This window comes from Ptychodera flava, chromosome 11 (genome assembly GCF_041260155.1).
Source record: "Ptychodera flava strain L36383 chromosome 11, AS_Pfla_20210202, whole genome shotgun sequence".
Taxonomy (NCBI): domain Eukaryota; kingdom Metazoa; phylum Hemichordata; class Enteropneusta; family Ptychoderidae; genus Ptychodera; species Ptychodera flava.
In genome coordinates, this window is record NC_091938.1 from 41786129 (window position 1) to 41809123 (window position 22995).

A 22995-nucleotide genomic window follows, 5' to 3' on the forward strand; every position below is an offset into this window, starting at 1 on the left:
CGCATGGGTCGTTAGTTTGACTACATGTACAGTCTCCCACTAACTACCCTGTGTGGTACCTACCCACTATATTGTCTGACAGAAGTGGGATGGAGGTTCAAAATTTGGCGGACCAATCACAGCGCATGTCACCCATTTTACATAAACACTAGAAAAGGCCAAGTTGGCACTGGTCAACTGCAGAGTCAACTGTGACCTAGGTTCAAGAGATCAATGGGCTCAAGGTCTCGGAGACCATGACTTGCTGATGTATATTGCCAACAGGGAAACACAAGGTAATTAGGTAACTTGTTCCTGCATTGATAAATTACGCTAAACATAAATGGATACAGATACCACTAAGACTGCTTTGTTTGGACTGGTAATGCAAAGTGATCGATAGCACAAAGAGTTGCCACCTCTAGTTCTACTTGTTGCAAACGACATCATTGCCATTTTAAATTGAGCTTACTGCTTTCTTTTGACTGTTAGTCACACTCTTAACAGATAAAATGCTCATGATACATTCTCAGAGGTCGCTCATGGACGTCGCCATCAGAACCAAATTACCAGTAGTAAGTGATTACATGATAGACTATTAACCGGTCACATACAACTGCATGGTAGCACTTTAAAGCGCAGTGGTCGTCGCGCTGCGCATGCTCCTGAAGGGGTCCCCCTGTGTTGAAAACATATCCAAGCATGCCGCATAAGGTTAAGGGTTAATTATTATGTTTGCGATATTGCCGCTTGTTCAAATGGCGGCTGATCTGTCACAAGCATACCAACCTACCAAATCTAATACGCAATAAAAGGTCAATAAATTTAAAGTTAAATATCTGCCGAATATTGAACAGTAATTACACGCTGGATTGAGATCACAATTATCATGATTTTCTTGAATCAATTGAATGGGGCTCAGCTGCCGTTATCGCCATGGAGCTAAACACTTACCCGTACGCATGTATATGCCAACAGACTATCAATGACCGGGCTCTAGTCTACGACATCACTATCAAGGACGAGAGCTTTCATTTCAAGAGGCCCAACAGGAGTACAATTGACAATAACGCAAGCTACAGAAATCTACAGCTCGCAGAGCAATGCCCGCTGCAGCAAGAAGCATCTGTTCCGTGGTCTGCATGAACGTCGGTGTCAAGAGAACTGGGTATATGGCGCGCTACACACGGCTGTGGAGAATCCAACTCCACTATGAAGTTTTTACCCCGTTGAGGGTGCAAACGAGAATTCCGAGTACAGGTATCAAGTAAAGCGAAGCACCTTTCATAGGTCTTCTTGTTATGTGGGGGTTATCTCATTTGAAAGAGGATTCAAACCTACCCGGTAATCAGGAGATACAACAACAAAGTTTGCGTAGCACCGGTAGGCCTACACTAGCTAGCCGTTGGATCACTGCCATGACCGTGCACAGGATCTCTAAATACGTCCCTATGTGTAGCTGTGAAATTTTCCTACCAAATGCATGATGTTGAGTCTCACAAAGACGTTAACAAAGTGAGGGACCGCTCCCATCTCACTCCAATTGAAGTTGAGAAGACTTTATGTTTACAAACATTTATGTTTATCAACAAAAAATCGCGCACGTGCAGCGCGACGACCACTGCACTTTAAACCACACAATCTAAGAAAATCATTCTGTAAAAGTCTGTTTGGGGGAGCATCAAGCTGCCGGGACAAAGAGACCTTAGCAAGCAAAGATGACTCAGGGCTGAATCTTTTAGTCTAAAAGATTGCGGACCACCAGCAGTCTTAGGTCTGCTGATATACACTCAATTATATTATTGCTTTAAAATGACTGGTCTATCCTTTTTCTTCCAATACGGAACATTGGAAGATAATAAATGTCAATGAAACCAGATTTTACTAAACTCTGTTTGGGTGTATATTTTATTACTGATGTGTCTTTTTATAAATATGAAAACATTGAATAACGCATTAAGTACAAAACACACATCTAGTCTTTAATTTTCTTTTTTTTCTTTTTCTTCTTACTGTCGCCATTATGTTTTCTCTTTGAACTATCTGGGTTCCCACTGGATGATTCTGAAACATACAGAAAAATCCAAATATCATTCACCATTGTCATACATTTTTCAAAATTTTAGATTGTCATATATAAATAATCTATTCCAACACAGAGATATGCATTCTTTCACTAAACACCAGTGATTCCTCTGTCTAGTAAAACCCTAACATGTAGCATTTACATGAGATAAGCATGAATTCAGACTTTATGCACAAATGTCATTGATTTATTTAGTTGTGACACAGTCCCTCCACACACTGTGGTTGTGAAATGAGAGAGATAGCTTTCAGACTAAACACAGACCTTTCTCTTCCAATTTGTCGACTGAAAGGGAACTTTTGATGAACCGGGCTGCTGCTTTCTTGTCAAGTTTTGGAGCTGAAATATGATAAAAATATGGATTTAAGGTTATACAGTATTATCAATACTTATGTTATCTGTATCTGATTGCCATAGCATGACCTGTATAATATTTACAGTCTTCACAAAATACAAATACAAAGAGCATTGTTCACGTCAGTTTTGGATCTGGCAAAGAAGTCAATAACATGGCCACTGGTCCTGGGTACAAACTTGTACATACTGTATTTCAATAAGCTGACATGCCTTACATAACAAGTTTTGACTTTCACAAAACATTTCCGATGCACAGTTGATAAATGAAAATTATTTCAGGGCATTGCATCTATCATTTTGGAGACATCTTAATATTTTAGAATGCATTGTTATCTGTTTTGATTAAATCCTAGTGCAATCTTTGTTCATACTACCGGTATCATTCACTTGACCTGTGCATTTACAGGCCAGCAGCCATAACTTATGATGATTTGTAAATTGTGAGACACTTGCAAGTTCTTGTTCTACTCCGCAAAGCATGTTGAAAAACCTATTATTTGGCTTGTCAACACAGTGGCTATATGACTTGTACGGTAATGTTGTTTATTAAATTTGAATTTTCGTCTGGACAAGAATTCACACGTCAACAACAAAAATGCAGTCAATACAAGAAGAGTCTGACTTGAAAAGCTGAGGATAATAGGAGTTTTACAATATGTAAATAAATATCAAAATTACCTTTCTTTTTGTCTGTGATTTCTTTTACTTTGTTCATGTAGTTACGAATTCTATCCTATAAATCAACAGGATGGAATACATTCAGCTAATGTTATTTATTTCATGTGAAACATCAAAAAAGTCCATGCAGTTAAAGAATGTCACCGTAAATTCAAGGACTTTTTGAGGTCCAAAAGACCATTTTTGCAAATCATTTTACCATATCATTTTAATGAAATCATAACTGATCATTTCATGTTTTTCAAGAACCATGGACGGCTTATCTATTTTCCAGGCATTTCAACAACTCTATTTCAGGAGGCTTCAAAATTCCAGGACTTTCTAGGATCATATGGACACTGAATCCTAAAGATTCAGATCCTAAACTGTAAGCATTTAATTGTTATCATCCTTTCATAAATTGTGTCCAAAAACAGCTATGTCAAAAGTTTTGCAACAGTAGTTTGATTTCAGTTAACACATTGCAAGAAATGAGGAAAATATTTTTTCCCTAGCTTTGGGTAAGTTTTTAGTGCTAGCATTGTTTGGTGATGGATGAAAAGAATAAACTCTTCACATAATTAATGGATATATTTGGCAGTATTTCTTAAATAGGCAAGAGAGATGAAAAGTGCTGGACCCTCTCTGAGCTATTTTACATATTGATATAATACTAGGGGGTCCAGTTGCTGCACAAAGCAGTGGGAGTGCTCCTAAAAACATGATAATTATCATCGCGAGGATATGGCCCAGTGTTGTTTTAGGTATGCCATGAAATACTATCAACAATCACATTTTTAAGTTGCAATTTGGTGTGATGTATCTATTCAACAATCATTGATAGTTGATATTTTGACAATGCACTTCAAAGTTACCTTCACTTATTTCATAACCCATGTAGATGATATAGCCCTAAAGGTCTCATCACTCTTTGAGGAAATAATATATTAGAACATAAATATATCCAAATTATCATTTTCACTGAAATCCTGGTATGAAATGCTTTTATGAGATAGGTGTATTAACCCTTTTCCTGCCAAGTCGGTGAAAATCGCTTGAAATTCGGTGTAGCTAGAATCTGAGCAGCCACGGCCGTTATCCTGCCAAGGCGGTGGAAATCGGGCTACTTTTTGGTACCCCCTTTCCTGCCTAGTCGACGGAACTACGTGTAGCAAACCCTTGCTCACGCTAGGGGTCGTTCGAGGTCAGGTTTTGGGCGAGGAACGGCGTTTGCTCTCGAAATGGGTTCACAGGGAGTCCAACGACAGGGAAAGGTGCAGAAGCTACCCAGCCAGTCCCTACCCCGTTGGGGGACTGGTTTTTTTGGGGGGGACGAGTAGCGTACTTGGCAGGTTAGCACGGTGACGTATCCTAGCGGAGTTTGGGCTAACTTGGCTCTGAGGCACTACATAGATTGCGGCCGAAATTGACCGTCTCGGCAACGCTAATCTGTAAGGCAACCGCCTAAGACCGCCTCAGCTGGCGGTGCAATTTTTGCCAATGGTGCGAGACGAAAATCACGGACTTAGTCCTGATTGACGGGAAGTGCGGACGGATTTGACGGACTCGGCTTGATTAGTCCCTGACATGGAACTGATCCGAACGGACTTGAGCGACATTTGTGAAGGGTAACCACCGCTTTTAACCGACTTGTTACCTTCTCGAAAAGACTACCCACTCAGATGTCGGACGTTGTCGGCTGCACTTGGCTCTAGACGTTCAAGCCGTGCAACGAAACACACCGCCTCAGCCTTGCCATTCACGAACATGGCCTCAAAATTGATACCATTGTTCACCGACTTGGCGGCTGCGGTTAGGTGCGTGAACCGTTGTTCACCGACTTGTTACGCCTATGTTGTCCCTGTGAAGTTCGGCTAACGGCCGAGTCTAACGGGAGTTGGCAGACCTGTGTTTGGTTTATACCGTAGTATGACCGACTCAGGTAGAGGTACCTGTCGGTATATTCCGAGTTTTACGCACTCGGGCGTCAATGACGGGTCGTCATCACCGCTGATGACGTAGACGTGCTGGCCACGTTATTTGAAGGAGCCATGTTTGCCCAACGGACGAGGCCGAGACAGCTGTTGACAATTTTGGCATCCTTCATCTTTGACCGCCTTAGTTGGGTAAGCCGCTCGGCAGGCGATGGTTATGACCTAAAAAAGCCGCTGAAGCACTGTTCGTTGCCGTACAAGAACGAGACGGCCAGTCCATACTGCTTAATGGGCGATCTGTCGGGTTGGCTTGTCACCGACTTGGATGACAATACGCCTGCGCAGGCGTACTTAGAAGGAACATGAGGTTAAAGATACGGGTTTCCCACCCGTACTAAACATGGGCTTGGGCCAACGTCCTTGGGTGGCAGGTGCGCATGCCACGTACCCAGCTGGACGGAATGTCAAGTTGAGATGCTAATGACATTGACTATGTTATGGTAAGTGGTCGAGGGATTTGCATTGCAAATGAGTATTATTAGCATATCAAATGGTACGGACAGGCAATTTACATGACGGGTAGGAATGTCAGCGCCGGTTGGTGGACTGATTGCCATAGGTCCATTATAATAACAGGTGGCTGCATATATAAACACCCCTACGTCAAATCATGTCCAGGGCTTTGTTCCCTGTGGCTTTAAAAGGGTGGGACCTGCTAGTCTGTCGACACTGTTCAGACATGAGCTTGACAGACCGCAAGAGTTTTCTGAAGGCGAGCAGACGACTGAAGCTCAAAGATGCAGAGTCTCCGGGCGGTAGTGGTAGCGATCGTTGTGATGTCCCTAGTAAACGTTCTAAGAAGTCGGGCAAGAAACGCTCCCGTAAGGCGAAGCTATCTCCGGCTGAAAAACCCAGTGGTAAGCGTAAACGTAAGACTGATCGTTCTGCCGATGAGGATGATGATGGGTCACCGGTTGCCAGTGGTTCTCACCCGGCTGCTCCGGGAGAGACTACTTCACCTGCAGAGACTACATCTGCTCTGGTGGGAGAGACTACATCTGCAGAGACTACGTCTGCTGCTGCTAGTGAGACAGTTAGTAACGAGACGGCTGATGCCATTGGTTCTCCCCGGCTGCTCCGGGAGAGACACCACCTGTTGCGTGCACCATGAGCCCTCATCCTGCGTCAGGAGAGGTTCCTGTGCCCAGTGCGAAAGAGGTTGAGTCCTCGTCATCAGCAGAGGCTGCCCAGCCCGCTCCTGCCATAGTTTTGTGTGCTGCGATGTCCCCGCCAAAAAAGATAGTGCGGAGGGTTCGTTATCAGGACAGCCGACCTAATTTTGAGCCAGATATGATCCTTGATGCCGCTACGGGCGAGTTCAGACCCAGACGCCCAGACGACGGTGATATCACCACTGAGTCCGACTCGGAGGTTGACGAGGATGCGGCAGAGGACGATGACTTTTATGACAGGCAGTATGTAGGTGAGGCAAGCTCTGACGACGATGATGACGTTGCTGCTGTGTTGGCGGAGGACGACACCCCTCCTGTCTGGCATATGTCAGAAACTACCGATGCTAATATATTTGAGGAGACCGATTTTGACCATGAAAGAGGACCGACTTCACCTTGCCCAGCCACTCCCGTGAGATCGATTACTTTTTTAAGTTTATTCCAGCTACACTGATCAGATTGGCAAAGGACGAGACTAATAAATACGCCAAATTCCACCAGCGATATATCGCTAGAAAGATCGATAAATACTGGCGTAACGCTGACTACCGAGAGGTGCAGGCGTTCATTGGCGTCTTAGTCTGTATGGGTATCGACCGTAAATCATCAGTGGAGGATTATTGGTCTAGCGATCCATTTCTGAGAAACCAGGGTATTTCTACTGTGATTACCCGCAGTCGCTTTCAGCAGCTTATGCGATACTTTCATCTGGCAGACCCAGAGAACGATCCACGTCGTGATCCTGATGAGGCACGCCGCCGACGTCGGTGTCAGGAGGATCCCCTTTATAAAATCAATCCATGGATGGAGCCATAGTTGACAGATGCGTAAATAATTATAAGATGGGTAGAGAGATCTCCATCGACGAAGGCATGGTGCGATTTAAGGGCCGTTCTAATTTAAGCAGAGATTACCGCATAAGCCTGACCGAGACGGTTTTAAGATATGGCAGCTGTGCGACTCTAGCACTGCATACATCGCTAACTTTGCACCGTACCTAGGTGTTAAATTTCGGGATCGGACTGATGGGAGACGGCAGGAGCGAGGTGTGGTGAAAAGAATTACGATGGAGCTGGTCCAGCCATTTTGTGGATATAATCACAGCCTATTTTGTGATAGCCTGTTTAGCACGGTCGTTACTGCTAGAGAGCTGATGGAGACCGGGATCTACATGGTCGGGAGCTTTAACCGCCGTAATCGTCGCACCATGCCCCCTCAATTAATTCCGCCGGGTAAGAGGAAGCGCCTTCCTCTGTCTGTTGGGGATATGAAAGCAACGACCAGAACGGACTCTCGTCTTAACATCACTGCTTATCAGGATAGTAACGCTCAGGTGCTGATCTTGAATACGGTCTATCCACCCTTGGAGTGCGTGCCAGTAGGGGAGGGAGACGAGCAGCGACAAGTGCCTCTGTCGCTGTATAATTATCGCCGGTACATGGGAGGTGTCGACCGAGCCAACCAGAAGCGCAAGTACTTTCACACTGGCGCAAGAATCACAGATGGTGGACATATCTGGCATGTTACCTGATTGATGTTGCCCGGGTAAATGCATATATATGCTTCAAGCATGTACACCCTGATAGTAAGCTGACCCATAAGATGTTTCATCTGCGTGTCGGGAAACAGCTCATTGGCGGTTATTGTGGGCGATCGCAGCCCAGTGTGAGAGAGGTCGAGGCCACCGTTTCTCTTGCCTCTACATAAATCCACAAAATCAGCCGATGCACGTTGTCAGCCGTTTGGAGGGGCGGCAGAAATGCTGTAAAGTATGCAGCAGAGAGGGTAAGACCACTGCGAGCGGACACTGTCTGAGACGTCCAAAGGATGTAGTCTGTGCGGGGTTCATCTTCACGAGGGCGAGTGTTTTGCGGCTTTTCATCATCGCATGATGCTACGAGGTAAGAGGAGCGTTGGCGTGCAGACCTCTACTCACACAGCCCCGACGACACCCATCAGCAAGAGAACCCGACGTAAATAACGGACAGGGGATAGCTTCGCCTCACAGTGGCTTGACTGTATTCTTAACACGGACCATGATCACATTTTGAGCACGGTTGTGCCGTTTGTTTGTGCTTTACGATCCCGCTGATTGTAAATTGAAACACGGATTATTTTGTACAATCCCCCGATTGTAATCTTTGTAACACGGACCATGCACTCGGACGTCGAGACAGACTCTGAGATTTATTGTTCGGCATAATGTAAATTATTCCCGAATAAAATACTATCTATGATCGCATATTTTCGTTTGTTTTGTTTTTACCCCCACTTTCGTTTTTGGCAGATCCGTAAGGACGCTATAGTAATGGATGAACGTGCGTTGTATCACGTGGGAGGGGCACAGCCCAACGGAGGCTGTGCTCGTGCGACGTAGACGTTGTACCAACCATCTGTCGTTTGGGTTAGTGCATAGAGCAGTTGCACTGTCCAGAGCTAAGGTGGTACAAAACTGCACCTTAGTAACAACTGCACAACTAACCTGTTAGGAAACGGTAACACTAACGAGCTAAGTATGCACTGAACTGGCCAAACTACGTACACGCCTTCCTTCAATGGCGAAAGCTATGTCGTTGACACTACGTCAAAGCAGACTGCACTGTGCGACTCTTCCAAGTCGTTCAAAGTACGTGGCCAAGTGACACAACCCAGGGGGAACAGGACAGGTTTGAGGGTGCTGCCGCACCCATAGCACTAACCCCTGGGTCTTCTACTAACTCACGAGCGAGGTGATGTTTCCCCGGTGTGGATGTGCGTGACGGCGAACGAGCTTTACTTCCGCAAAAGTAAGCTAGAAAAGGGCATAAAAGTGCACGTCCCCCGGGGCAAACAACGCCCAAGACCTCGTTATTTTCTCGACACAACCTCATCAGTGGTTGCCCCTCTATACGGGCATGCAAAAATTTTTGAAGTCTAACACGTATATGGTCGGTAATCGTACCCCGAAAATGTGGTATTTTCCCGCCAAATGCCTGGCAGGAAAGCGTGCAGGAGAGCCAATCTTCTGTAGACACGGAAAAGGGGGCCAGTTTTTGACCGACTTGGCAGGATAACGGACAGGGGCGCTCGGCAGGAAAAGGTGTGTTAATGATTGGGAAAACTGTATTGTTAATGCCAATACTGTTTATGATCCAGGAAACTTCTGGAATATCTCCTTGCCAGGATCAAGTATCTGGAGGTCAAGGTCTGGCAGTTTATTTTTAAATTACTCTAAATTCATCTTGATTTGGCAAGTTATCAATTATGAAGGTAAAATTGCTAAACAAATAATCACTCACCAGTTCTTGTTTGATTGGATGTTCCTTTGGATTTATTCCCTGAGTAGTTAAATAAACTGGAAAAAATGTACATATTGGTTACACAAGAAGAGCTAAACTATTAAATAAGGGAATTCAAAATAATAATAATGTTGTTTTTAGTATTTTTGTTATACCTTTACAACATTAATGATGAACTCAAGTAATGTTGACGATGCATGATATCAGTGTCAGATAATCCACGTTGTGCTGAAATATGCATTTGCTATCGCTTGTGCATACAGGGCTCGAAAATTCTCGCCGCCCGACGCCCGTGACAAGTGAATTTTGAGTCCGGGCAAGTGAAAACAACATTCTCCCAGCCCGACGGACAAGTGAATTTCAATGAGGCCACTGTACGTACGCGCTGCCACTCTCTAGTTCTTTGAGTGTACCGCTTTCGATATGGCCGGCCGATAAAATAGCTCTGTTCTGCTTGGTTACAAAATGGCAAAATATTGACGTCTTTGCACGATCTTATGTTTTTTCCTTCTCATGAAATCATGTCACGATGCCTCCTCACAGAAAACTACAGCTTACAATAAAATGTTGTAAGGTGTTGAAACAATTTACCCTCCTTCCTACAAAATTACAATGTATTGAAACACTTTACTCTCCTTTCTACAAAGTTACAAATTCCCTGGTACGTGAAGCAAACATTGTTGCTGTTCGATATTGCAATCACGGTTCCTCTCAGTCCCTCATGGACAGACCGACATCATGGACGACCATGAATACACTGAGGCCTGGCTTTGCCTGTGAGTCCCTCGTACCGGTCGTCCTTTTTAGTCCAAGTTTTACCTACTTTGCTTGAATCAAAATTTGGCCTACAATTACTCAGTTTGATAATAAAAACCATCATTTCAAAGGAAACTTTCACAAACAGAGTCAGAATACAAGGGAAAAGGAGAAAAACTTGAGGTTTTCTGAAAGGTCAAATCTGGGTCATCTTATGTGATGTCGTGGATGAAGACCCTTTTAGTACACAATTATGGTTCAAAAGAAACCACCTAGGGAGGTCTAATAGGTACAATCTTATGATAAAAGGTAATTTCTTGGTGCTTTTTAGCTTGACTGTCAGTTTTAAATTAAATTTTATTAATAGTTATGGCAAAGGGAAATTGTCAACAGTAGTTGCAGTAAGCATATCCATTTCAAATCATCACATTAATATTTCTGCGGATTCCTCCAGTTTAATGATGTAATAGTGAACATCACCAGACATTTCTTGATGATATCAAAATATCAAATGAAAATGTTCCTGGGCTACAATGTTATCATTATCATTAAAACTATTATTACTCTTTAAAACATTGGTAAATGAATTGAACAATATCATTGTGTCTTGTTTTAAAGGATTTTGACCTGACCCTTTTTGTCTCAAGAAAAATACTTATGCTGAAGATGCTCTTGAGCCTGCTTGATCACTACTATGACACAACACCACAATACTTGTATCTACACTGTCACTATGCTACTGAATGCTTTCTTCTGCATGGAAAATTTGTATTTGTGTGGCTAACAAAACAACATAAGGAACTTGTAGTGTATATGTATGATAAGTTGTCATGCTGTGAACACTGACTCAATGCTGCAGACATATTCTGTATCTGTGGTAATATACACTTCACATTGCTTCCTGATTTTTAGAATTGCCACCTAATTATTTCTTGTGGCAAAAGTTAACCACTAGAAATGAAAAAGTATTTCAATCCCTTCAATGTCATAAAAAACACAGATAATTAATGTACTAAAAACTAAACAAATATTTCTTTAATATTAAAACTATCATGAACAACACACAAAACATGTTGATTTGTAAAATTAGGAATTCCTGAATGCCGAGAAAGCTGTTGCTACATTTGAGATCATAAACTGTTTAAAAGTTGCTCAAAGTGGCTACAAGATTTTTGATTTGGCTAATGAGTTGGCTAATCATTTTGGTGACTTAGGGGAACCCCACGGTTTATGCACATACCATGTGGTAGCAGTAAACTAAATGATACTGAAAGTTTCACATGGGCACAATTTGACACAACACCGATGGCCTATAATATACTTACCCTTAGTGCACCTACCTGACTTGCCTATTTAACACAAGGACCAGGTCATGATGACACACAATGACAATGTACCGGTGTTGTTTTATTGAAATACACTAGCCTACCACATGTCCCCCCAAAATTTAATTTGTCCCCATTAAGACCTACTATGGGTCACTGTGTCCCCATGCTAGCAACAGCTGGCAGAAACACTGTGCATGTATACATTACATAAGATATTATTTTTGATACACAGAATAAGGACACAAATTTATCAGTAAGTTACATGTAGCTACGGTTTCTTTACAATGACATGAATAAAACCATACACATTTACTCCTTAGGCCTAAATCATCTGAAATTCAGGGCAAGTGAATTTTTCTTCCGGACAAGTGAAATTGAAAATTCACTTGCCCTATGGCAAGTGAATTTTAAAAAATTTTTTCGAGCCCTGCGCTTGTGCATATATGTCGTGAACTGGTCAAAATCAAGAGGCATACCGTTGCTTGGTGTGATTTATTGCTATTATATCATAACAGCATAGGCATGTAACGTCCTAAAGGATTTTTTGCTCTAGCCAAGAACTGTTGTGTATACCAGCCATGGACTGGTATATTGCGAATATTTATACATGTACCGTGAATCTTTTTGCGTCTCAACCAATCAGATCACTGTATTTGAGCCATCAATATACTGGTATGATGTAATGACATATATATCATGATGACACCTGCAAGTGCACTATATTTCATAAAGATACCAAACATTGTAAGATATTTCATGAATGTCTACAAGTGGAGTTGTCTACTTCTATTTTGTCATGTTTGATGGTCCTTTGCAATGTCACTGACTTCTCAAAAAATACAAAATTGATGAACATAATGCTCAAGGAAGATTGCTTCGCCTCACAGAGAATATGGTAGGATTGAATGTGACAGGATTGAATGTGACAAGATTGAATGTGACAGGATCGAATAGGATTGAATGTGACAGGATTGAATGTGACAGGATTGAATGTCATAGGATTGAATGTGATAGGATTGAATGAGACAAGGATTGAATGTGACCAGGATTGAATGTGACAGGATTGAATGTGATAGGATTGAATGTGACGAGGATTGAATGAGACAGGATTGAATGTGATAGGATTGAATGTGACAGGATTGAATGTGACAAGGATTGTGACAGGATTGAATGTGATAGGATTGAATGTGATAGGATTGAATGTGACTAGGATTGAATGTGACATGGATTAAATGTGATAGGATTGAATGTGACAAGGATTGAATGTGATAGGATTGAATGTGATAGGATTGAATGTGACAAGGATTGAATGTGACAAGGATTGAATGTGATAAGGATTGAATGAGACAGGATTGAATGTCACAGGATTGAATGTGACAAGGATTGAATGTGATAGGATTGAATGTGACAAGGATTGAATGTGACAAGGATTGAATGTGACAAGGATTGAATGTGTTAGGATTGAATGAGACAAGGATTGAATGTGACAGGATTGAATGTGACAAGGATTGAATGTGACAAGGATTGAATGTGACAGGATTGAATGTGATAGGATTGAATGTGATAGGATTGAATGTGATAGGATTGAATGTGACAAGGATTGAATGTGACAGGATTGAATGTGACAAGGATTGTGACAGGATTGAATGTGACGGGATTGAATGTGATATGATTGAATCAAAGTATATAAAACTAATGGTGGAGCAACAACACATCATGACTGTTATGAATATCTACATGTAATAATCAGTGACATAAAATTATGAGAAAGATGAAGTTTAAGATTTGTAAATGACTCAACTTCCTCGACATTAAAAATGTGCATACTGCATATATGTTTGTGCATGCTTTTTATTGGATTATTCCTGTTTTCATGTCAGCATGTAGAGACAGAACGAGTATTAGTTACCCCCCTGCTATGTTCATACTTACTCCAGAACATTGCATTCATGGAATATGCTGATACAAGATCAAGCTTTGCTCTTTCAAGTGGATCTGTCACCTGAAATGAAAAAGGGAAAAAACTTTCTGTGGGATTTGGCTTAACGTCGCAAAACATTAAGTGGCTGAAACTTGTAAAAGTACAAAATTGGACATTTAAAAAAGAATGTTATGACAATGTAATTTTGAGTAGCTCATGGGAGCATTTGGACTCTATGCAAAATGTATTTAGCAGAGCTAACATCTCTATGAGACATTGATTTATTTATGTACAACTTACATGATTGATTTCATTTTCTATTTGTTAAAATGTGTGCATAGTTATGTTAGTACCAATGATACTCTCGAAAAACAACACCAATTTTGATCTGAATTGATGTCTGTCTGATATATTGGTATATTTATATCGTATACAACTATGCTTGTATACTAGTTACCTTCAATGAAAACTGAGGATTGCACGAAGGCAATGTCCTTCATGTATATGTACATCATGTATATGTACATCATACAGTAAGTTGTTGTAATTTTTTATGAACTCAAATCAGAACATCCAAGGAAGCTAACAACTACTTGGAAAGCAATAAGACATGCAGTTTCTGATCAGAATTTCTGATGAATAAGTTATCATGGATGATATGTCTTGCTGGAGCAGTTGTTTTGAAGAGCTGTTGATCCCTGTTACAGTTTTTGTTATTGACATGGAAATACTCAAAGAGTGCATTGCACAGCAGTGACTTCAACACCATATGTCCTGTTTTAAGGATGCAGGACACACATGTGTGTAATAGAACATTGATCACATTGTAAAACTGTCTAACATCCCAGTACATGGTTCTTATATCATTATTAATTGAAAACAATAAATCTGCTCTGGCATATCTACCAAATAGTTAAAGAATTGAAAAACTTGTAACTGAATGACCACCAGTGTTGGATCTTATCATGAAACAAGTTAATCTAGTATACAAATTATGGCACACTGGTGTCATGTAAAGTTTTAATGGAGTCTGTTCATACATGTCTGTGTAATGGCTCTAGAAATGAAAATATTGAGATAAAATTGCCATATTTGATTTTATTGTAACAAAAATTGACATGCCAATGTATATCACGGTACATTGTTATACAAACTTTGAATGTCAATGATATCTGTTCCCTAATAATGGCTCTGGCCAATTGTCAGTCATATTGGATGGCATCATGACACAAATTAAGATGTACCCTTCCAAGTCCATATTTCACTGTCAGGTCAAGATGGTTAAAATGAATGAAACACAACATATTCCATATGGTGTATTTTAATATAATATTGAACATTTGAAGGCTGTTGAAAACAAAAATACTGTAAACTTGATTTTTTTGACTAATGATGCTATAACAGACCAAGCCACATAAATACATCATGTTTCTGCTTTTTACTGACTTGGCTGATGGGGAAGTGATACTGTCTGGCAGGAAAAGGGTTAAATATGTCTGTCATTGTATATTGTCCTTGTACAAAGTTTGAGTGAAATGATTGCATATGGCTTTAAAATTCCTCGTATCCATGAATACAACTTTTTGTATCTATCAGTTAGCTATCAGTTGAGAAGAGGAGACTAAATGTGATCTATTGTGATGCTCACTCTGTCCTGACTATTATTATACACCTACGTCTGTAACCTATGGAGTTTCGTCGTACAGTAAGTTTTGGTATCAGAGGACGCGGAGTCCAATAACTTTGACGCAGAGTACAATAACTTTAGGTGTTATTGGACGCTATTTGACCTTTGACCTCAAAACACCTTTACGTCAACACCAGGAAAAAGAAGAGAATATTTTTACATTTTTTACAAAAATATATACTTCTTAACATTCAGTACTTCACAAAGTAATTCATGGTCAGTCCAAAACCGGTGAATTTGAGTGAAATTATGCTGCTGACATAAAATTTCTACTGCGTGCACTGCGCAGCGTGGGTTGAAATTTCTTTCTGTGCGCTTAGCGGATGCGCTGAACGCGTTCCCAGTCTGCTCGCGATTGCTCAGTGCAGTGCGCGAGAAGCATTTAAAAAACGCCTAAATTTCGACTTTTTTCAGGTAAAATTGGACTAAAAGATGTATAATAATAAGGTTATTCACAAAATACCTGGCTTTATGTCCAAGTACATCGGAGGTCAGAGGGAGTGCCATCTTTGAAGTTGTCTACGTCGTCTACTCTTGCGCGAAAGGCCGCAATGAGAGATCGCATGAACGGAAATAGTTGCATTTCACAGAGAATGTTGTGAAGACCAGGAAGTCAAAATGAGAGCAAAAATTTCCCAAAAATGTCTTTTTTCTTCCGAGAAACTGCTGACGAAATTTATACTTTGACACATCTATGACTTTTGACATCATTTTCTAAGAAGGGAAGGAATGGCCATACGGGCAAATTGTACCTTAGACATTTTACTGCTGGTTCTATGCTCTAAAAAGGCTCAGCTATGCAGTGCAAATTAGCACCCACGGTTTTCCCAAAGCAGGAAGTAAGGTTCGCAATAGTGCCGTACCTGAATCACGTGCTTTTTCACCCGTGTTATGCACCAATAGCAGAGTATGTAGACATGGATCCAACTAAATGACCAAGGAGAGGCAGTATTTGCTAGGCAACACAGAGCATCAATTCCACCTCTCCTGTGGTGCGCCCTCTCGAAGCCTGTCTTCGTGTTGCATTCACGGATGTATCGATGCTGATGAAAGTTACTCGTCAAATGCATTGAATTCTTTAAATTTTATTTTTATCGGTACGATGCAATCTTAAAACCTAGTTCAAATTTTTGGAAACTTCTGCCCACCAAATACGGTTGCTAATGTTGAACTTTGCCAGATGCAATACACCCACGAAAATCCAGTCCGACTCAAAGTTACAAACCACACTGCTCGAGAGACTCCCACAGCAAGCAGACATAATTTTGTATTGGCTTACCTTTTCTTCAATATCACTAAGTGGAGTTTCTAATAGAGGCTTCAAAATCCCATCTATATCCTGTAAAGACGACTCGAAGGCCACCAAGGCTTCATTTATTTCAGGTGGATAGTCAGCCGAGCTCGAGTGCTGCTGTGCATCGGACGCCATTTTTAGGTCGTCGGTGGGTCATGCCATGGTCCAGATTTCAAAATTATGCAAGAGATTTATGTACTTATCCGCTCCTATTTGTATACTTCTTACGATGAGTTGTCCTTTCAACTTTTCGTTGATTTCATCATATATTTGCAATTTTCCATATTCCTGACTGCTTCTCAATATTCTCGGGCACAGATAATTAATGTCTTGAACGAGGCTGTAAACTCTTGTACGAAAGGTGACACCGGACTACAGCGTCATCTTTCAATCTTTATTATACGTAACTCACGCTAGCAGAGAGTGTGGTATGGTACATTCCAACATTGAACAAAATACAAAACTGAACACTTTCAAGAGGACTACAAAGTATTGAAGTTGTACAATAAACAAACTGTTTAACAGCGGGAAGGCAAGTGGATGGAGGATCAGCACAAATCACTGTTCTTCACTATAGGCGTAATTATAGCAATTAAAGATCTAGAAAATTATACTCCATAACCCTTTTTAGGGTCTTTTCCTTTTGTGTATCACTGGAACAAGTGGAATAATCTGCTCTACTTTCCCGGAACAATAAAGCTCGTTCGCTGATAAACTTTTTAAATGAGAATAATGCAGGCACTTTTTGTCCTGGAGTTTATGACCAATCATGATGGTCTCATATAATAAACTTTCTTCAAGGTACTAAATACCTGTGTTAGGCCGCGTTCAAAAGAAGTGGTGGGGGGCTGGAGGAATTCAGGGGGGGATTCGAAATTTTTTGGGTAGTCGAGGGGGGGGGAATTGAAAGTTTTGCTCTGCCTATAGGGGGAACCTGAAAACATTTTGATGTCGTCCAATGGTGCTAATGTTAGTAATAATTAAACAAAATCTAGAACCGTTTTGTCATATTTTATGTCTTTAATCTCGAAAAAGTCTAAAAACGTATGAATGCCATTAAATTTTCGTAGAACAAGTTGGCCTTGTAATGGGGGCAGGAGCTACAACTGTTGATAATTTTTCAATATTTCTATGCAATGTATCAAACACAGTTTCTTGGTGTCTCTCTACAGCATGTTGAAAACACAATATTCAGTTTGTCAACAAAGCCCGTTTGTCTAAATATGACTTTGATGTAGTTTAAGAAGAGTTTCAGTCATAGGACACTCAATTGACAGTGAAACATACATCTACTTGTACACAAGATCCAGCCAGAGAGCAACACATAGAAGACTAGGAACTAACAGTTACCATGGATTTTTGAATTCTGGCATATGAGAACAATCAAATATTAGAGAAAAAAGATGAGGTCACCATAATTGATCTTATACAAATGTACGATGAAAAGTCAGTTTTTCTAAAATCAGTTAAAATAAATATATAAAACCATTCATTTCAAGTTGATGCAGTGAATGAAATTTTCACATCTCATTGTACCAATAACACAAAAGTAAAACTTTTGAACAGTAAAGACTCTAATTTAAATGGAAAAATGTGTGACTAAATTGAATCTTTTATTTTTATCAAATTTGCCATTATTGCACCCAAAATTTCTGAGATTAAAACATTATTTTCATGGAATATTTTAACCTTTCAGTATTGTCAATTTTGTAAAACATTTTATAAGTGGCATCTAAGTTGTATATGTCTTGTACTTTTGAAAAAAAAAATTTTGGTAGGTCACTGTGCTCATTTTTTCACAATTTGGTTAAACGTAGCTAGGAATACACAATTTTCATACTCTCTCATGATTGTCATTTTGTGTGCTTTTCATCTGGTGCCATTGAACTGGCCAGAGTTGGATAAACTCAAGTCGGCTTAGACTGAGAAATCCAAAAAGTTCACTGATGCATTTAAAAATGAATCAATTTAAGAACTTGCCCTAAGTATATGACTCTACAACCTGCTGATATAAAGAGATAGTGTTGAACATTTGCGTGCAGGTCGACACATTACATGTTTTTTTTTTACTCTGCGTGCATTTCCAATAAATATGCGGCTATATGGTAATTTGGGGGGGGACTTGAAAATTTTTGAGGGTATTGAGGAGGGGACTTGAAAATTTTTGAGGGTATTGAGGGGGGGATCTGAAAAAAAATAAGATTTCAATCGCGATTCCTCCAGCCCCCCCCCCTTTCACCATTTTTTTTGAACGCGGCCTTACGTGTATGCCTGATCACATTTTGTGGAGGGACCTTGGCCCGATGCTTTACCCTCGCTGTCTCTGGTATTTCAAAGAGAGCAGTCCGTATCTAATATCTATTAATTGCCCCTGTTTTTACCGAAGGCGGAGTCTTATGTAAAGAAAAGACTTTCATGATGGGACGAAGACTTCACGAAGTGCTTGCTTCCCGGTGGTGACCATATTCCTCCCGGGCTTTTGGGAACAAGCTAGTGAGACAAATTTTACAGAATGAACGATTATCGTACCCGTCCATATACAGATGTAGGCCTAATGTCCAACAACAGTGGTCATGCCAAATCATGGGCCTTTATGGGCGGAGTAGTCTGCTTGATCAATCGAAAACCTGGTCCAACGCAACTTAGGCCTAATTATTAATGGATCCGTGAAGTTTGTTACTTATTCCTTTTTCCTTATTCCTTATTCGAAGTTTGTTACTTATTCCTTTTTCCTTATTCCTTATTCGAAGTTTGTTACTTATTCCTTTTTCCTTATTCCTTATTCGAACGTGAAGTTTGTTACTTATTCCTTTTTCCTTATTCCTTATTCAAACGTGAAGTTTGTTACTTATTCCTTATTACTTATTCCTTATTCAAAATGTGAAGTTTGTTCGTTATTCCTTATTACTTATTCCTTATTCAAAGCTATCGAAATTTGAAGTGTGTGACTTATTCCTTATTCGAAATCTGAAGTGTTGACGCCTCAGCTCTAAAAGTGGCCGCTGTTTCCCGTTAACCTTCAGGTACTCGAATTTACGAATTAACGAATTTATACTGCGATTTTGGGGAGTTTTGGACGACATTTCCAAAAACACTGATTTTCTCGATAAGGCTTTACGTATTACAGAAGTTGCGAAACTTTTATTACGAACAGTGCAGATTCACAAGCAAAACCCAACCCATTATACGGCTGGATATGTGTTATTCACTTATTCACGAATTGACTAATAAACTATTGCTGATTTGGACCATAGACGTTCTACGTAGTGCGTGATTGGGTAATTGTTATTATTCACATTTCCAGGTGCAATTAGATCACATGCATTCGTAGCCTAATATTTCAGTGGAGGAAAAACGTAGACATCGCTCTTTTAATTTGCGCCGTTACCGTGTCACCATTATATGTGAGATTATGCTTCTGGAACTGACTTGACAAACACTGGTTTGAAGTTGGAACATTTTAGTCACTAGTAATTGTGGACGATGCAGAAGATAACATTGTGAAATGGTCAACATCACTGCTGCCAATATCTATAACATGACTGCCTCTGTCCAGGGTTTTTAAACTCTGCTGTTGTGCTTTTTAATCAATCGATCAATCTTCAACAAAATTGAAAACTTGTCGTCATAATGAACTGCTGACGAAAAATTGAAAGTTCAAATTCTTTGCAAACACAATAGCAATTTCAGTTCAGAAATGAAACTAGGAATACATCTTTTTGTTTGCTACTGGGAGCAACACCATTGTTGGTATTTTTTTAAATGGCGGGAGAATTAATTTTTATGTATTACAAATGTTATTAATTATGGTTTTGCCAAAAAGTGCTCACACTTATCCTCTGAATTCTCTCTTATATCACAGCACTGCTATATCAGCCACTAGGCCATTTGCTGAAACATCTATTTCCAGAGGGTTTCAGCAGACTGCTATGCTGGACGAATAAGTATTGTAGATGTTTTGAGTCAAGCCCCATAAAACGTAATGCATCCAGTAAGACTGTGTCAAAAGTTCATGACACTTGTTATACATGTTGCTCATACAGAGATGCACTGAAACTGAACGGTATTACGCAGTATCAAATTATTTTTAGTTTGAATATTTAATGAATCATCATCTTAGAACCCGCTTGTCTAATAGGTCTTTAACGTTTCAAGATTGTGTACACCCACAACTGCCTGTATAAGTGTCCACGTCGTGTGAGAGAACGATGGCAAAGACACTTTAGGCGTAGATGGCCGTTGTTTTTTATGTTGGCTATTGATGAATGTCTGTGTATATAGGGGTCTGTAAGGAATACTCTGCACTCACTCTATCTGGTCATATGCTATGTACGTCTTCCATGCCATCGACATATACAGTAGCTACAAGGACATTAGGGACCGTTCAGTTTTTACGGCCGGGGGGGGGCCGGCAAAATCCAGGGGGGGGGGGTCATCATAATTTTGGAATCCACGAAGGGGGGGTCATCACTTTTTCACTGGTAGGAAAGGGGGGGTCACCACATTTTCAAAAACATAATACCTACAATAAAGTTCACGTTATGCCATGGCCATGATCGACCCTCTTTACCGGCGGGCCGCCTTCGGCGGCCCACTACAATAAATATATACTTTATGTATTACCCATGACCCTCTTAACGGGCAGACGCCTTTGGTGGCCCACTCAAATTAGGTTTACTTCATGCAATGGCCATGATCGACCCTCTTTACCGGCGGGCTGCCTGCAGCGGCCCACTGCAATAAATTGACTTTATTGTAATACCGCATGACCATCTTAACGGCCGGACGCCTTCAGCGGCCATGGTCAGTAAAGTTTACTTCGTGCAATGGCCATGATCGACCCTCTTTTACCAGCGGGCCACCTTTGGTTGCCCACTAGAATAAAGTTGACTTTACGTAATGGCCCATGACCCTCTTAACCGGAGGGCTGCCTTTGGCGAACCACTCAAATAAAGTTTACTTTGTACAATGTCCATGGACATAAGTTGTCCATGGAAATGAAGTTCAAAATTGCCTTACAGTCGTCCTAATTAACAGACGTTTGCATGGATGTGGCTGAGAAGTTTGTGCACTTTCATCTCTGCTACACGAATAAAAGTGCGCCGCGTACCGGAGTTCAAATCCAAAACCGTGCGGGTAAATTTGACATATGGGTTTTGGTATTTTTCAGCGGGGGGGGGGGGGGGGGGGGGGGGGGGGGGTCATCAAATTTTTTCGTCTGACAAAGGGGGGGGTCATCATTTTTTCGCGAAAATTCAGGGGGGGTCTATATTTTTTGAACACCGGCGACAAGATTTTGCCGCCCCCCCCCGGCCGTAAAAACTGAACGGTCCTTAGCCCTATTTTCACACTGATGTATTACGGTATATCATTTTATGGACCATCTTTACAATATCATTACATATCATTTAGTGATTTCAAACATCGTGGGATCATCAATTTTCTAGGATTCCAAGTCATTTTGAAAGACTTTTCAAGGATTTTCCTGGAGGCTTTGAAATTCAAAGACTTTCACAGGCTCTTAAGGAATGTACATACCAGTTTAAAAGTTTCAAGACGAGACGATCACAATAAAGGCCTATGTCATTTACCTCAGTAGTAAATATTAATGTCATAATGGAATCACCAAAGTTATTTTTAACAATAGCAAACTGATAGTCAGAAATTGGATCAACTTACTTCAGCAACTCAAAAATACGATGACCCCCTTACTTCAAATATTGAGAATCATCCATCCCCCTACGAATCCACTGACCCCGTCTTCCAGAATATAGTCTCAAAATTGATGACCGGTGGGCAATGGAATTGCATATAAGCTTACATCCGAAATTCCAACACCATGGCGTTTCTGACCCTTCATGGTGTACCTTGCATAAATGAACTTTTTGTTTCATTTGTAAAATAGCATTACAATTTTATGCTTCCCGGTAACAGAAACGGTGGCATTTGCATATTTGCTTGGTTCTGCCTGTAGGTCCTGCGTTTTTAGGTTACAATATTGGGAACGATAAACAATGCCAAGTGCCAAGAGAGACACAGATGTTTTATGATATATTACAGCGCCCTCACAGTTCTTGCAAAAAAAAACCTTTTGCGTCAATAACTTTATTGTATTACAGGTAGGTCTGTGTTGTTAGGGGCATAGAAGTTAATAACGCCCTCATGTAGTGCTAGTATTTCCTGTTACCCACTCTCTAAAACCAATAAGGGGAGAACCATTTGATTTCAGGGGGGGTGTATGGAGAAAGTGGGTATGGGAGCAAATTTTTTTTCCAGTCAGAGTGACAGCAATTTTTTATTTCCACTGTCAGACCTGCATCAATTTTTTTTCAAATGGAGTAGCAGTGCAATTTTTTTTAAAATTTGTCATTAAGTTTGTAATGCATTGTTCATAACTATACCACATCACTGGTTCACAACTGTACCTATAAATAACTTGTTCTGTGCAAGTAGAAAGAACAGCAGTTTATATTGAAAGATGTCTAC

The 22995-nt window shown here is 40.6% G+C and overlaps 1 protein-coding gene across 1 annotated transcript; it reads right to left on the reverse strand.

Moving 5' to 3' along the window:
- Window positions 1–1858: 1858 nt before the first annotated feature.
- Window positions 1859–16748, reverse strand: LOC139144563 (nuclear nucleic acid-binding protein C1D-like). The gene is made up of 6 exons (XM_070715273.1): window positions 16495–16748; window positions 13540–13609; window positions 9524–9579; window positions 3101–3155; window positions 2330–2404; window positions 1859–2043 (listed from the first exon to the last, which is right to left on the reverse strand). Exons 1-6 carry the CDS (start codon window positions 16642–16644, stop codon window positions 1955–1957), a joined length of 495 nt encoding a protein of 164 aa, XP_070571374.1. The 5' UTR covers window positions 16645–16748; the 3' UTR covers window positions 1859–1954.
- Between the last annotated feature and the right edge of the window lie 6247 nt (window positions 16749–22995).